We start from the raw sequence: 18118 nt of genomic DNA on the forward strand, positions 1-18118 counted from the left end.
TGTACGATAAAGAAATAGGCCCGGTCCATAAGTGGTTAAGGAACACGACATACAGGGATATGGGAAATATAGACACTGACACAGGTTTAACTGGATGGACTATTGTCTTTATTCGAACTTACTATGAAAGTTTTCTGAGCTGGGGGTAAATTCATGGTATAGGCCTGAAATTATATGCAACATTATATTCTCTTTCTGGTGATGCAGACAAATAAAAAGACAAAACAAAACAATAATAAATAGCTTTTAATATCTACTATGAAATAATTGCGTGTTTACCTTTTAAGGGGCATGTATAGCATTTATAGCTGAGTCACAATCTTAGAAGGTGGAAAGATAATATAATTTTTTCTAGCCAGAACTTCGCCCATGGCGTTACAGCCCCTGCCCTCCACAGTACCTGCACCATGTTTGTGTGTGCTTGTGAGTATTGGCATCATGAGACAGCTCTGTTGGTATACTTACCACAGGACTTTTATGCTAGATATATTATTTGTGATGTAATAGTACAAAGGGGTTATGCCCTGGACACCAGAAACTTCTAGGGTCTGGAATCATGTTTGAAAACGTCAGAGCCTGCACCTTGCACAGTTGCATCTCTGCTCAATTGGCTGTAATAGGAAAAAAAAAGCATATTGGACAGGCTTTGGAGCTGAGCTAAAAAATATCAAACCCAATTCACAAATTTCCTGCTAGACTATGGTCAGGTTGAAGCCAGGAAATCACCACAAGGATAACCTGAGGTCTACATTTTTTTCTATTTTCTATGGTAACACAAGAATCCCTTTCTTGTAACCATCCTGGGATTTCTTTCTATTTCAATGCCTCTTTGCACTATACAAACTAAGGAATTATTGTGTTTCCTGTTTATTTTTCCAGTCTTGGTTGTGGGAAAGTTGTGTTAGCTGCATTCTGATCTTCAGACAGAAGGGGAAAAGAATAAGAAGTTTAGGTCAATGGTTTGTTTTAATAAAAAATAATGAGTTGAAACAACAACAATATCGAAGTTAACATTTCTACAAGTTCACTTTTTTCTCTCTGAAATGTAAAAAAAAATCCATTTTCGTCACTCGCGATTCTCTCGAACTATAGCCTCCATGTGAAGGACCTTCAAAGCTTCAGAGATCTGAGGGCTGGTGTCCATCTGCCCATAAATTCCCACTAGGAAAGCTCTGTGTAGAAGTACAGCCGCGTGCTCTGCAAGGAGATGCAGTACAAGAGTTATAAGAGTTATGATAACATTACAGGAATACTGCTAAACAAAATAAAAAATAAAAATAGGACAGAAATATGGCAATGATTTGAACTGCAAAATTACAATACTCAGGCGGCTAGATGTAGATGTGAAATGACAGGTGGAAGATCCAAGTGGATCTTACTTTTTTTACTGGTGCACAGTCATGTTGGAACAGAAAGGGGACATCTCCAAACTGTTCCCACAAATTTAGGAGCATGAAATTGTCCAAAATGTCTTGGTATGCTGACGCCTTAACCACTTAAGGACCGCCGTATTGCCATTATACGTCATCAGAATGGCACAGGCAGGCACAAGCACGTAGATGTACGTGCCTGCCTTCCAGCGGGTGGGGGGTCCGATCGGACCCCCTCCCGCTGGATACGGTGGTCCGTTTCCCTCCGGGAGCGATCCGTGATGAGGGGATGGCCGTTGGTTTCTGGCCACCCCCTCTCGATCGCTCCTGGCCAATGACGAACTTCCTCCCACTGTGTATTGTTTACACAGGAAGGAGGAAGTGATGTCATTCTCCTCGGGGCGGTCTTTTTGACCGGACTACGAGGAGAAGACTAAAAGTAAGTGCACCAAAACACTACACTGACACATAGGTACACATAGGTACACAAACCCCCCTGATCGCCCCCCGCCCCCCCTCCCCCCCCCAGTCACAGTGTCACTGATTGCATTGATCATTTCTTTACTGATCAATGCATTCAGTGTCAGTTGTAAAAGTAAAAACTGTCAGGGCAGTTAGTGTTAGGTCCAGGGTAGCCCCCTATCACCCCCCAATAAAGATTTAACCCCCTGATTGCCCCTAGAGTTAACCCTTTCACCCCCTTTTGCCAGTGTCACTAAGCGATAATTTTTCTGATCGCTGCATCAGTGTCGCTAGTGTCGCTAGGTAGCTAGTTATTTTTTTAGGTTCACCGCCAGGTTTTTATATCGCTAGGTACCCCGATATACTACCCAATAATGGTTTTAACATCCTGATTGCCCCTAGTTAACCCTTTCACCCCCTTTTGCCACTGTCACTAAGCGATCATTTTTCTGATCGCTGCATCAGTGTCGCTACTGTCACTAGGTAGCTAGTTATTTTTTTAGGTTCACCGCCAGGTTTTTATAGCGCTAGGTACCCCGATATACTACCCAATAATGGTTTTAACATCCTGATTGCCCCTAGTTAACCCTTTCACCCCCTTTTGCCACTGTCACTAAGCAATAATTTTTCTGATCGCTGCATTAGTGTCGCTACTGTCGCTAGGTAGCTAGTTATTTTTTTAGGTTCACCGCCAGGTTTTTATATCGCTAGGTACCCCGATATACTACCCAATAATGGTTTTAACATCCTGATTGCCCCTAGTTAACCCTTTCACCCCCTTTTGCCAGTGTCACTAAGCGATCATTTTTCTGATCGCTGCATCAGTGTCGCTACTGTCGCTAGGTAGCTAGTTATTTTTTTAGGTTCACCGCCAGGTTTTTATAGCGCTAGGTACCCCGATATACTACCCAATAATGGTTTTAACCCCCTGATTGCCCCTAGTTAACCCTTTCACCAGCGATCACAGTATAAGTGTCACTGGTGACGCTGGTTAGCCAGTTAGTTATTTAGGTTCCCCGTCAGGTTTTTATATAGCGCCAGGGACCCCCATATACTACCTAATAAAAATTTGAACCCCCTGATTGCCCCTAGTTAACCCTTTCACCACTGATCACCGTATAAGTGTTACGGGTGACTCTGGTTAGTTTGCTTTTTATAGCATCAGGGCACCCACCATTTATTACCCAATAAAGGTTTAACCCCCTGATCACCCGGCGGGTGATATCAATTAGGTTTTAGGGTCAGGGTCTGCGTCGCCCCAGGCAGCGCTAGGTTAGTGCCAGTACCGCTAACACCCACGCGCAAAGCATACACCTCCCGTAGTGGTATAGAATCTGTACAGATCAATATCTGATCTGATCAGATCTATACTAGCATCCCCAGCAGTTCAGGGTTCCAAAAAAACGCATTGTTAGCGGGATCAGCCCAGATACCTGCTAGCACCTGCGTTTTGCCCCTCTGCCCAGCCCACCCAAGTGCAGTATCGATCGATCACTGTCACTTACAAAACACTAAACACATAACTGCAGCGATCGCAGAGTCAGGCCTGATCCCTGCGATCGCTAACAGTTTTTTTGGTAGCATTTTATATTTAAATCTGGAAGGCAGTGCTTGGTTTTCGGGGTCCTGTACGTGGCTAGGCTCCCAAAAAGTCCCCCACATGTGGTATCCCCGTACTCGGGAGAAGCAGCAGAATTTATTTTGGGGTGTAATTTGACTTCTGCCCATAGCATGTGTGAGCAATATATCATTTAGTGACAACTTTGTGCAAAAAAAAAAAAAGTTTGTAATATTCCCGCAACTTTTGGCAAAATATAAAATATTCCATGGACTCAACATGCCTCTCAGTAAATAGCTTGGGGTGTCTACTTTCCAAAATGGGGTCATTTTGGGGGGTTTTGTGTTATTTTATGGCCTTCGAAACTGTGATAGGTAGTAAGGAGATAAATCAAAAATTTGCACCCTTAGAAATCCTGAAGGTGGTGATTGGTTTTCGGGGTGCCGTTCGCGACTAGACTCCCAAAAAATCCCACACATGTGGTATCCCCATACTCGGGAGAAGTAGCGGAATATATTTTGGGGTGCAATTCCACATATAACCATGGCATGTGTGAGCAATATATCATTTAGTGACAACTTTTTGTAAAAAATTTTTTTCTTTTTTGTCATTATTCAATCCCTTAGGACAAAAAAAATAAATATTCAATGGGCTCAACATACCCATCAGCAATTTCCTTTGGGTGTCTACTTTCCAAAATGGGGTCATTTGGGGGGGGTTTGTACTGCCCTGCCATTTTAGCACCTCAAGAAATGAGATAGGCAGTCATAAATTAAAAGCTGTGTAAATTCCAGAAAATGTACTCTAGTTTGTAGACGCTATAACTTTTGCGCAAACCAAAAAATATACGCCTATTGACATTTTTTTTTACTAAAGACATGTGGCTGAATAAATTTTGCCCTCAATGTATGACTAAAATTTAGTTTATTCGATTTTTCTTATAACAAAAAGAAGAAAATATCTTTTTTTTTCAAAATTCTCGCTCTTTTTCCATTTATATCGCAAAAAATAAAAATCGCAGAGGCAATCAAATACCATCAAAAGAAAGCTCTATTTGTGGGAAGAAAAGGACGCAAATTTCGTTTGGGTGCAATATTGCATGACCGCGCAATTACCAGTTAAAGCAGCGCAGTGCGAAATTGGAAAAAGACCTCTGGTCCTTAAGGTGTTTATTGGTCCGGAGCTGAAGTGGTTAAGATTTCCCTTCACTGGAACTAAGGGGCCTAACCCCTGAAAAACATCCCCACATCTTAATCCCCACCTCCAAATTATTTCGAGCAGTGCACAAAGCAAGGTCCATAAATACATGGATGAGCGAGACTGGGATAGAGGAACTTGACTGTTCTGACCTCAACCGATAGTACACCTTTGGGATAAATTAGAGCAGGGACTGCGAGCCAGGCCTGTTCCTCCACATCAGTGCCTGACCTCACAAATGCACATCTAGAAGAATGGTCAAGCATTCCCATAGACACACTCCTAAACCTTGCGAACAGCCTTCCCAGAAGAGTTGAAGCTGTTATAACTGCAGAGGGTAAGTGAGGGTGAGTGAATGAACCCTATGGACTAAGACTGGGATGCCATTAAAGTTAATGTGCTTCAGATCTTGAGTCCATGTTTATGTTAATGTAACCGGAATAGACATGTATATTTGTCACGCAATATTTGTTTATTGAAATTGCATAATGTGATTTATTTTGCCTGTTATGTTACTTCACTTGAATAAAAAATTTTATTGGGAGAATAAAGTTAATGTGCATGTAAAGGCAAGTGCCCCAATACTTTGGTAATATAGTGTGCATCACCACAGCACTCAGAGAAGTAAAGGCCAAATACAGCTGGGGTGCACCATATCCACATGATAACACTACAATCTCAACTGATGCCCCAAAGTTGAGATGGTCAAGATGGAGATACATAATCTTTGTTAAGTTTGTGATCACACAACCCAAGCGAGTGTCCTGTTCCACTGACATTCTGCTTATCTCATTGAGTAACTTAAAGTGCATCTAAAGCCCAATTTTTTAATTTTGAAAAGTGCAGGGAATGGTAATAGGATTTTTATAACAGCTTACTTGTAAAATCCTTTTCCTTGAAGTACATCACGGGACACAGAGCCATAGTAATTACTATGTGGGTTATAGGCCACCTTCAGGTGATGGACACTGGCACACCCTAAACAGGAAGTTGCCTCCCTATTTAAACCCTTCCCACTACTGGGAGTACCTCAGTTTTTGAAGCAAAGCAATACACGTGTATACCAGAAAGAGGGGAGGGACCCTTGTGTCCCGTGATGTACTTCAAAGAAAAGGAATTTACAGGTAAGCTGTTATAAAAAATCCTATTTTCTTAATCATACATCACGGGACACAGAGCCATAGTAATTACTATGTGGGCTGTCCCAGAGCATTGCCAACTGAGGGGAGGGAGACACAACCAAAGTAGGGCAACATGAGATCAGAGGACTTATACTGCTGCCAAAGGCGACATCCTTGTGTCTTTTTACATCCACCTGATAGAATCTGGTAAATGTAAAGACTAAAGACCAAGTTGCGGCCTTGCAGATTTGAGCCATATAGGCTTGGTGATGCACTGCCCACGAAGCACTAACAGCCCTAAAGGAGTGCTCTTTGATCTGAGAGGGTGGAATCTACCTCCTCAAACCATAAGCTAGAATGATTACTTGTCGAATCAATTTATAAATAGTAGATTTCGATGCTGCTTGTCCTCTTTTAGGACCTTCAGGCAAAACACACAAAACATCAGTTTTTCGAATATGAGCAGTCGCCTTTAAGTAGACCTTGACTGCTCTCACCACATCAAGAGAATGTAGTGATTATTCTTCCATAGGATAGGGTTCTGGAAAATGACGGTAGAACAATATCCTGGTTTAGATTTAAAAAAACCTGACACGACCTTTGGTAGAAAGTTAGGATGAGGACACAATATTACCTCATCCTTGTGAATAATAAGATGGCTCTTTACAAGAAAGAGCAGCCAACTCTGATACCCTTCTTGCAGAAGATATGGTTACCAGAAAAACTAGTTTCCTTGTTAAAAGGACCAAGGGAATATTTTGTATCAGCTCAAAAAGGCTGTTTTTGTAATGCCTACAGAACTGAATTCAAGTCCCAAGTGTTCAGGGGTGACCTAACTGGGGGATTAGGCCATGTTGCCCCCTGAAAAAAACTATGAACCAAAGAATGCGAAGCAAGTGGTCATTAAAACAACTTTGAAAGTACTCAAGGCCAGCTTCATTTCTAACCCCATCTGCAGAAATTCAAGGATTCTACCTAGGACATACTTCCTGGAGTGCCAACTCCTGGATTCATCCCAGGAATCATATGCCTTCCAGACTCTATAATATGTGATTCTGGAAGCCGGCTGAACTTGACATCCCACGTTTCTTCAGAATAAGGGTCTCAATTTAGCGTTTGTAAGGTAGGATGGAATACCGGACCTTGCGAGAGAAGGTCTGGACGTGGTGGTAGGGTCCATGGGACCCCTACTGCCATCCTAATGATCTCTGCATACCAAGATCTCATGTGCCACTCTGGGGGCCACAAGAATCATGACTTCCCTTCCTGCTTGATCCTGCGAAGAAGTCGTTGATGCAAGCAGAAAAGGAGGGAAATGCATAAATCTGTGAAAACTGATTCCACGGGAACATCAAGGCATATGTTCCACATGCTAGTGGATCCTTTGTTCTTGACACAAAGTTGTCAATTTCTTTGTTGAACCTGGACGCAAAACAGATCTACATCTGGGATCCCCCATCTTTGACATATTGACAGGAAGATATCAGGGCAAAGTAACCATTCTCCTGGGAACAACTGCTGGCAACTCAAGTAGTTCGCCTGCCAATTTTCTATTCCTAGAATGAAGACTTCTGATAGGCAAAGTACATTGCTTTCTGCCCAAGATAGGATATGATTCACCTCTCTCTTTGCCGCACAACTTCTAGTGCCCCCTTGATTGACATAGGCCATTGCTGTGGCATTGTCGGATTGGATCCTGACAGGACAATTCTGTAAACTGAACATTCAGGCCCTCAGGGCCAAGTGCTCTGCCTGAATCTCTAAAATGTTAATGGGCAAGGTCATTTCTGACCTGGACCACTTTCTTGGACAATTGCCTCTTCCAGGACTGCTCCCCAACTTAAAAAAAGGTTGGCATATGTGGTTACCACTTCCCAGGTAACTGTAAAAAGAATTTTCCCCTTTTCAGTGCTGTGGTAATTAACCATAAACTGAGGCTCCGGCACACCTTTGGAGTCAGAAACATTGGGAAATATAAAGCTTGGACCTTCTTGTTCCAAGCCGATAGGATACTGTTTTACAGCAGCCTCGAATGAAACTGAGCATAAGGAACGGCCTCGAATGAAGCCACTAACTTTTCCAACAACATCATGCAAAGCTGAATAGAAGGATTCTTCTTTGCTTCGACCACCTGAATCAGATCCTTTTTGGCGCTGATCTTTGTCTGGGGCAAGAATACCCTTTTCTGGGTCTATGATCAGACCCAAGTATTCTAGCCTCCTTCGTGGTTTTAAGGAAGATTTCTCTAGGTTTGAGAATCCAACCTAGGTATTTGAATGGGTGACCATACTTTGGCCTAAGCAGGCTACTGACTGATCTATCAAGAGCAGATCATCTAGGTAAACTAGAATTGTTATACCTTGGGCCCTTAATCTGGCTAGAGGAGGGGCCAGAAGCTTTGTAAACACTCAAGGTGCAATAGCTAGTCCAAAAAGCAGAGCTACAAACTGAAAATGAAAATCTTCTACCTTGAAAAGTAGATATTACTGGTGAGCGGGGAAATAGGCACATAGAGGTATGCATCCTTGAAGTCGATTGACGCCAGAACCTCTCCTCCTTGTAGGATAGACACAACTGATTGGATTGACTCCAAGCAAAAAAAGAGCGGATATTCAGGAACTGGTTTAGATCTTTGAGATCCACAATGGGTTTGAAAACTCCATTCAGTTTTGGCACCTTGAAAAAAGGTTTGAACAAAACCCCAACCCCTGCTCTTTCATGGGGACCACATTGATCACTTTTTTGCCAAAAGATGGTCCAATGCTTGAAAGAAAGACTACTTTTTCTCTGGATCCTTAGGAACGTTTGATCTGAAAAAAAACGAGACCTCTTGGAACTCCAGTTTGTACCCTGGAGCTATTGAGGAAGTCCCCCATCTGTATTAACACACTTCCTGCCAGACCCTTGAGAACTGCAGAAGTATTCTGCCTACTCGAGCGAGTGGAGCGCCTCCTCATAAGGAGGCTTTAGTATTTTGTAGATTTTCTTCCCCAAGACTTCTTTTGTCCCTGGGGTTGACCCTGAGGATTACCTCCTGAACTTGATGGCGGAGGCCATCATGACTGCCTGGAGGCTGATGCCCCTGGTACTGGAGAAGGAGCTTGTTTAAATGAAATACGTTTACTCCTTTTTTTAAATGACAAAGGGTTACTTTTTCCACTAGAATTTCTTTGGGGATGATTTGGGTAATACATCCAAACAGCCATTTCACTACAAAAAGGAAGACTAGCCAGGAGCTTCTTGCATGGCTCTTAGCGACTATTGCAAACATAAAGCTGCTAGTAGATTCTGCACCTGCTGAACAGAATAACCTTGCACACCTGTTTAACTAGTCTCTTAAGGATTGATCAATTACTGTCAGCGCAGGCTGAAAGACTCAACCTGGCAGAGAAAAATGAATAGGAATTCCAAATTTTTATCCATTGGATCCCTAAGCATTTGAGCATTGTTTGCCGGACAAGTCAAACTTTTAGTCACAGAGGATATAGCAGCATCAATTGTTGGTATCCTCACCTTTAGTGAATTTTTTCCCCTATAGGATAAAGTGTGAAAAAACTTTTTAGGAGGAGAAAAAAATGCTTATCCGGGTGAGCTGTTCGCCGGAGGAAAGCCTGCTGCTTCTGCTGACACAACCTGATCCTTAAAGCGGAGGTCCACCCTAAAGTGGACCTTCTGCTCATCGGAACCCTCCCCCCCTCCGGCGCCACAATTGGCACCTTTCAGGGGGGAGGGGGGTGCAGGTACCTGTACAGTACAGGTATCTGCACCCACTTCCAGGATAGCTCTCTGCGGAAAGGGGCGTACATTACGCCCCTTTCCGAAAGTCCCCCGCTGCCTGCTGGGAAACACACAGATCCCAGAGGCAGCGGGTCCATTCTTATTGCGCAGCGCGACTCGCGCATGCGCAGTAGGGAACCGGGAAATGAAGCCGAAAGGCTCCACTTCCTGATTCCCATACCCAAGATGGCGGCGGCAGCACCCGAGAGACGAGCGAGCTTCGGGTGCCGACATCGCGGGCGCGCTGGACAGGTAAGTGTCACTATTTTAAAAGTCAGCAGCAGCAGTATTTGTAGCTGCTGGCTTTTAAAAAAAAGTCTCCCGGCGGACTCCCGCTTTAAGGAAAGCATGACAAGGTACATGCTCTATACAGCCCCCAGTGGAGACTCTTAGGCATGACAACATTTACTTTTTTAAAGGAGATATTTCATAAGAAAATCTAAAAATTCCTCAGAAACCTCAATTTTTTTCCCATGAGTGTCCCAATGAAGAGATTTCCTTTAACCGCGTCCCGACCTTAGGTTGAAGTGTTATACCGGGATAATCTCTATCTTTTTTTTTTCCAGCCAGCAATTTCCTTTTACAATTACAAAAACTGATCAGCTGCTGGATAGCATTTACAGGCAAGGACCATAGAGATGGCCAGATGGTCCCTGGCCCTCTTTATTGTCCTTGAAGCCTGGAAGCGACGTCATGACATATTTTTTTCCTGTAAAGCAGAGATCGATATTTTTTTTTCTCTCATGCTTTCCTGGGTAGAGGAGAGATGTGAGGTCTTACAGCACCCCTGTCCCCTCGCATGGAGATGTAAAACGCATATGTAGGTCACGCCCATATATGTAAACGGTGTTCGCATCACACATATGAGGTATCTCGTTATAGCGAGAGCAATAATTCTAGCACTGAACCTCCTCTGTAGCTCTAAACTGGTAACCTGTAAAAAATATTAAAAAGTTGCCAATGGATATTTTTAAGTACCATAGTTTGGCACCATTCCACGAGCTTGTGCAATTTTAAAGTGCAAAAAGTTGGCTATTTACTCAGCACATCATCTTTTATATTGTACCAAAAAAATTGGGTTATATATTCAGTTTTTTTGTATTAAAATTCATTAAAGTGTACTTTTTTCAAGAAAATTTGAAATATTGTTGCTCACATACGGTGCGACATAAAAAAATTGCAACACCTACCATTTTATTCTCCAGGGCCTTTGCTTAAAAAATAAAAATTATGTTTGGGGGTTCTAAGTAATTTTCTAGCAAAAAGAAATGATGAATTTTACAAGTCGGAAAGAAATGCCAGAATTGGCCCGGTAGGGAAGTAGTCAATTTCTTATTGACACAACATGAAATAATAGAAAATGTCTTCAAAATGATAGAAATCCCTTTTTGAACTGTTGTCACAGAGCCAAGAAACAGAAACAAGAGCCCCCATTGGAAAATTGCAACTCTCTTTCTATTCTAGTGATAACTCAAATTTTTTGATTCAGTACCTGCGACAGCGATCACCAGAACAAATAAAGGTGGGGAATCTACTCTACAGACGTTCTAACCCCTCAACACTTAATCCAAAACTGCATAGGCCTGTTTACATTATAACTGTAGACTTGTAAAAGATAGTAAATGCCTATATGACAGATAGGTAATGCCAGTTAATTAAATAGGAAGTAAATAGCTGAAGTTTTAAAAGTATGTAGAAAGGGTAACATTAAAGAGGAAGTAAACCTGTAAAGGTAAAGCATGATGGGCTACTATGCATCGCATAGTAGCCCATTATGTGTCACTTATCTGACACAGGAGCCAGCGATGTCACCGCTGTCCCCTGTAGTCCGGAGCATCCATCTTCTGGGTATTGCTGCTCTGGCCACTCACAGCGCTGGAGCAGCAATGACGTCACTCCCGCACGCATGCGCACGCGAGCCGCCACTAATGGCATGTACAGCATTGTTTGTAGGTGGCTATTAATACTTGAGCCTTACATAACAGACAAAGGCACACACAACTTAAGTAGGACTTTATGATGCTTGCAAAATGTAAATTAAATCTGCCAGAACCAGGTACGGTGTCTACCTCACCCACCCTCCTCTGCTTCGCAGTATGACTGTAACTGAAACACAAACACTTTAAATAGGGCTTCCATCATCAATTTAATATAACATAGTTGCACACAAACTAAAATCATTAGAAGACAATATACTGTATTTACAGTGTCAAACAAAAGCTCCCTTTCCTTCCGATTTTGCCACATAAGCACAAATAGAAAGGATTGGTGGATTAACCCATCTGAGAGCCTTCTATGTGTAAACTACTGACTCTCACATGAGACAGTGAAAAGGTCCGCTGAGCCAGCAATAAGACTGCTGTCACCATGTATAGTTGGTCCTTGGACTGATCTCCTTCCATTTTGTGTGTAAAATAACATGGATGATAACAGTGGGTGTTTAGCAGTTTCTGCAGCTCTTACCTTGGCATAGTAGTATGTACCCCGCCAGGTTATTCAGTGCCGTTTGTACCACTTCGGAGTCTCTACTGCCAAGGCAGTACATAAAGGTAGGGAGAAAGTCTGCAGCAATGCTGAAAAAGCCACAAAGATAAATCAGTAACAGTTGTGCATTTTAAACAAAAGTCCCCATCCTTCCAAAAGTTTGGTACATGTGGAATAGTGTGGACATACTTCTTTAGCATGACCCAGTTAAGGGCTTGGTAAGGTGACTTTGTTACTTTGTCCTAAAAAGTGTAAGTAAACCCTAACAACGTTTAGAGGTATTCTGTAGTCCTGCCCTAGGGTGTGAACATGGCTCCTCTATAAATAATGTGAGTGAACGTTGTCACCCTAAGTCAGGAAATGTGCTACTGGCAGGATTACCAGCTGGAAATGCGGGGAAAAAGTCTTAAAAAAGAAATCTACTTCTACAGCCAACACATCAGACTGGTAAGCTGCCATACAGAAAACTCTGTTCTCTGGTTTAGAAATACTCTAAAAAAGATGTGAGCCCAAGCTGCAGACTCTAACAAGTTATATTTCAGGTACTGGGTAATGAGAAGTTGTTTTACATTTTTTTTTATAAAAACTGTGAAAATACCTTTAGCTATTCATATTATCGATTTTTGTGCGAGTCAATCTATGCAGGACTAGTGCGATGTGTGGTGGGGACTCACAACCCTATGTCACTTCCAGCAGTTTCTCTACCAGAGGTTCTTGCCATATGATGAATCACGCCTTTTATCCATCACCTTTTGGCCTATGTGGATACACTAGAAGGCACAGACAAGCCTAAGGGCTCGCAGCAGGAACAGAGCGGTGACACCACCTTTGCACTGCACTACATTGTAGAAAGTCCCAGCGGTTGCCCTCCCTTTCTGTCTTCTTCTCCATTCATACAAGTCCTTGTATTGTTTTTACTAAATGCAGCTTGTTTTCTGAATGAACCAGAGGAGCGTGTCATTTACCTGCCTCTCCTACATTCACAGTGTGTATTGAATATAGTGAATACAATGCAATGACTTTTATGAATAGAGGGGAGGACAGAAAGGGGCGGGCGGCCATCGGAACTTCTATAATGCACTGCTATGCTGGGACTGTTTTACACAACTGCAGGTATCGCACCTGTTCCCGCAACTGTAACCACCGCAAGCCAAATTGCACCAATTCTTAAAAATGCACAAGGCTGCCATTCATTTCTAATGGCACCCCAACTCATCTAAAAAAGGCGTTGCATTTGTAGGTGCGAGAAATCACACACTGCAAAAGCCCCATGCGATTTCCCTGCTGCTGCATTTTAAAAATGGAACAGGAACCTATTTCCTGCATGAAACACGGGTACAGCAGCCCATTCAGATGAATGAGTTGCTGTGCCCACACAAATGTGGCTTGTACAGCTGCAATAGTGTAAACCAGGCCTTAGAACAGAGGCAATTAACCCAGGGCTCGACAAACCCCAGGCGCCAGGTCGCCAATGCGACCAGAAATCGTGACCTGGCGCCTAAGCTGCCACCAGCCCACTCACTATTGATGCCCCAGTCATGCAGCAGCATTAACACTGACTGCCGTCCTCCTCCCTCCTCCACACTGCTGAGTGTGTGAAATTGACAAGCAATGGAGAGAGGAGGATCTGTCAGCCTGATGTCGGGGTGGGCGGGACCCGGTTGGGGTGGGGGCGGGACCCAGCAGCTATCAAACACCAGCCAATGGGATCTGGGCGGGCCGCTACGTGTATGTGGCCCGCCCCTTTTCTTAAGCAGCCCAATCGTTGGCTGGTGTTTGATAGCTGCTGAGTCCCGCCCACCTCGGCCGGGCCCCGCCCACCCCGGCCGAGTCCCGCCCACCCCGACATCAGGCTGAAATCTGACATATCCGCCTCTCTGTTACTTGTTAGTTTCACACCCCGGCTGGGTCCCGCCCATTCCGACATTAAGCTCAATTCTGACAGCTCCTCTGTTACATTTCAGTAACAAAAGGCTCTGTGTGAAACCTGCCAGTGCCAACCAGTGCCACCGCCAATCAGTGCCACCTGCCAGTGTCAGTGCCACCTGCCACCGCCAATCTGTGCCACCTGCCACCGCCAATCTGTGCCACCTGCCACCAATTAGTGCCACCTGCTAGTGCCAACCAGTGCCACCTCCAATCAATACCACCTGCAACCACCAACCAGTGCCACCTGCCACCGCCAATCAGTGCCAGCGCCAACCAGTGCCACCTGCCAGCGCCAACCAGTGCCACCTGCCAGTGTCACCCCCAATCAGTGCCACCTGCTAGTGCCACCGCCAAATACCACCTGCCACCATCAACCAATGCCACCTGCCACCAACCAGTGCCACCGCCAATCAGTGCCACCTGCCAGTGCCAATCAGTGCCACCTGCCAGTGCCAATCAGTGCCACCTGCCAGTGCCAATCAGTGCCACCTGCCAGTGCCAATCAGTGCCACCTGCCAGTGCCAATCAGTGCCGCCTTCAGTCAGTGCCACCTGCCACCTCCAATTAATACCACCTCCAATTAATACCACCTGCCACCGCCAATCAGTGCCACCTGCCAGTGCCATTACCAATCAGTGCCACCTGCCAGCGGCAACCAGTGCCATCTGCCACCGCCAACCAGTGCCACTGCCAATCAATACCACCTGCAACCACCACCCACTGCCACCTGCCCCCACCCAGTGCCACCTACCAGTGCCACCTGCCAGTGCCAATCAGTGCCACCTGCCAGTGCCGAGTGTCACCGTCAATCAGTGCCATCTGCCACCGCCAATCAGTGCCACCTGCCAGTGCCACTGCCAATCAGTGCCACCGCCAACCAGTGCTACCTGCCACCACCTACCAGTGCCACCACCAACCAGTGCCACCTGCCAATGCCAACCAGTGCCACCACCAACCAGTGCCACCTGCCAATGCCAACCAGTGCCGCTACCAATCAGTGCCACCTGCCAGTGCCACCACCAATCAGTGCCAACTAGTGCCACCGCCAACCAGTGCCACCTGCCAACATCAAGCAGTGCCACCGCCAATCAGTGCCATCTGCCAGTGACAACTAGTGCCATCGCCAACCAGGGCCACCTGCCATCGCCAACCAGTGTCACCTGCCACTTCCAAACCAGTGTCACCTGCCAGTTCCAAACCAGTGTCACCTGCCAGTTCCAAACCAGTGTCACCTGCCAGTTCCAAACCAGTGTCAGCTGCCAGTTCCAACCAGTGTCACCTGCCAATGCCATCTGGCAGTTCCACGTGCCTTCCAGTGGCAACCAGTGCAACCTGCCAGTGCCAGCCAGTTCCATCTGTTGCCAGCCTTACTCTTTCTGGTCAGCCCATACCCCTGATGTAACAGCGTTTCAATGGAGTTATTGACTGGGTGCTCCATTGCGAGTTAGGGAGAGGGGGTGAAAATGAGTGGCCTTACCCCGGGAGCTGAAAAAAACAAACTGGCTCCTAACTTTTTTAACTGGCTCCTAAATTCAAAGCAAATTTGTCAACCCTTGAATTAACCCATACAGTTCTAAAGTTCAGCACTATAAAGAGGACCTACCATTACTGAAGAAAAAGTTTTTATACTAATGTGCAATCAAGAGGACATGAGACACATTCTTTATAGGCAAGTTATGTGATTGAAGCTGTAGCCCCAAAAAACATTCAGATTTAAAAAGCACAACTGTGGATTATTTAGCAATAGAAGATGCACACAATTTAAAAACAATCTTCCACTATATAAGAGACCAGTGACAACCTGAATGTTGAACTAAACACATCTATAACAAAGCAGATCTGTCTCACTCACCTGGGATTACATTGAATGGAGCGCAGGGCCAGGGTGAAGGCCAGATTGCGACATGATTCCTCTGTGGAGCTCATGAGCCTCTGAAAATCGCTCTGTGAAAACAAAGAGGAACAAGCGCATTGCCCTCACTACATCTTCAATCAGAAGAGTTCACTGTGTGCATCATTGATTCTCCCCCACACTGAGTTCACAGGATCACAGACATGCAGCTCCTCACACTGTTCCCTTGTTACATTCTACAAGGACTCCACAAGATGGATGTATTCCCTGCAGTGTGAATGTGAGGCCCAGAGTCCAGGGCCAATAAAGGGAGGTTTAAACAATTACAGGCTGCTCACTTCAAAGGCAGTTCCTCTAACAGTATCAAATTCACACTAGAAAGTCAAATATGAAAGTATCGCCAAACAAAAAACATTTTATGTTAAATATTAAAAAGCTGCCGAAAGCTGAAGTTTTAAAGTGCAACCCCACCTTAAAACTCACTCAAGATGTAAGGTGGATTTGAACTCAAAAAGTGAACAATAAAAGCAACAAGATCTAGAAAGGTTAATGGCTCTTAAAGCGGTGTTCCACCCAAATAAATAAAAGCCAACAGCTATACATACTGGCGCTAATGGCTTTTAACAATAGGACACTTACCTGTCCTGGAGTCCAGCGATGTCGGCACTGCAGCTGATGTTTCTATCAGCTGCCGGATGCTGTCGCTGCCATTGCGGGTAAGGGTACCAGGCAGTGTAGCCTTATGGTTTCACGCCGGGTACCCTACTGCGCATGCGCGAGGCCCCGCTCCTCTCTCCTACTGGCACAGCAACAGGGAGAGGAGGAGGGAGCCCCACGGTATTGCCACTGGCCGCGGCACGGACTCTTGGAAGTGGGAACAGGATACCTGTCAATGACAGGTATCCTGTCCCCCCTCCCCCTCCCCCCGTAAGGTGCCAATTGTGGCACCGGAGAGGCAGAGGAGACAAATTAACTGAAGTTCCACTTTTGGGTGGAACTATGCTTTAAGCAGTACTTTAACCGCTTGCTGACCATGGCACGGCTGGGTGAATCGCCGTCACGTTACATTGCTCACTGATTTGGCAACTAGGGTTGCTCGCCCATGGAGCCGATGCGAGTGCCCAGCGGTTGCGAGCACTCGGGGCACACCGGGATCTGTGTGTGTAAACCGGTTCTCTGAGGGGAGAACAGACAAATTGTCTGTTTATACAGAGTATGAACAGCGATCTGTCATCTCCCCTACACAGTCCCCTCCCACCCTTCAGTTAGAACACACACTAGGGAACACAATTAACTCCTTGATCGGCCCCTGGTGTTAACCCCTTCCCTGACATTTCTGCAGTATTCAATGCATTTTTATAGCACTGATCGCTGTATAAATGCCAATGGTCCCTAAAATGTGTCAAAATTGTCCCACATGTCAGCCATAATGTCGCAGTCCCAATAGAAAAAAATAAAATGCAGATCGCCACCATTACTAGTAAAAAAAAAAAAAAAAAGTGAACAAAAAAAAAAACTATCCCCTATATTGTAGATGCTATAACTTTTGCTCAAAGCAATCAATATACGCTTATTGTTTTTTCTTTTTACCAAAAATATGTAGAATACATATCGGCCTAAACTGAGGAAAAAAACTTTTTTAAATATATTTTTGGAGGCTATTATAGCAAAAAGTAAAAAATATGGCGTTCCTTTCAAAAATGTCACTTTTTTGTTTATAGAGCAAAAAAAAGAAAATCAGAGGTGATCAAATACCACCAAAATAAAGCTCTATTTGAGGGGGAAAAAAAAGGACATCAATTTGGTTTTGGTGCAACGTCGCTTGACCACGCAATTGTCAGTTAAATTGCTACAATGCCGAATCGCAAAAAGTGCTCTGGTCAGGAAGGGGGTAACATCTTCCAGGGCTGAAGCGGTTAAATTTGTGTCAATTCTTCTGGAATGATAGTGAACTTTCCTTGCCTGTAGCCTGAAAACTGTAAATCTGGAGTGTGAGATTATCTAAGGCACTGCTGTCTCAGCAGATTTGATAATGCCATCCACGACTAGAATTTCAGGTGCTTTTTCAGGGACTAAAGAAAGTCTGATGATATTTACAAGAATTAGCCTCTTATAGTACAGTATATCTCTTCTGTTATTCTCTGATTGGATTAGAGATTTTGCTCCCTTACCATATAGTTGGTTATTTATATTTACCACTGCATATAGCTAATTAAGAATAAATTGGCTTTTTTTTTATTTTTATACTTTACCTATTAACTAAATTATCCACAACACTTTTAAGGTTATTATCTGATTAATCTAAACAATAATCGGCCAACTAATTGATTAGGAAAATAATCGTTAGTTGCAGCCCTTGAGTAGAAAC

General features: G+C 44.3%; 1 protein-coding gene across 2 annotated transcripts in view; it reads right to left on the reverse strand.

Annotated features, from left to right (window-relative positions):
- Positions 1–947: 947 nt before the first annotated feature.
- The window catches only part of INTS1 (integrator complex subunit 1), a 226165-nt gene continuing 208994 nt past the window's right edge, over positions 948–18118 (reverse strand). For both annotated transcript variants that reach the window (XM_077449122.1, XM_077449121.1), the window contains 3 exons: positions 15751–15842; positions 11949–12058; positions 948–1197 (listed from right to left, as the gene is read on the reverse strand). In XM_077449122.1, the coding sequence (XP_077305248.1) occupies positions 1067–1197; positions 11949–12058; positions 15751–15842 (333 nt within the window). In that variant the 3' untranslated portion in view covers positions 948–1066. The remainder of the gene's footprint in view (positions 1198–11948; positions 12059–15750; positions 15843–18118) is intronic.

This window comes from Lithobates pipiens, unplaced genomic scaffold (genome assembly GCF_037356315.1).
Source record: "Lithobates pipiens isolate NorthernLeopardFrog02 unplaced genomic scaffold, aLitPip1_a1.2 Scaffold_22, whole genome shotgun sequence".
Taxonomy (NCBI): Eukaryota; Metazoa; Chordata; class Amphibia; order Anura; family Ranidae; genus Lithobates; species Lithobates pipiens.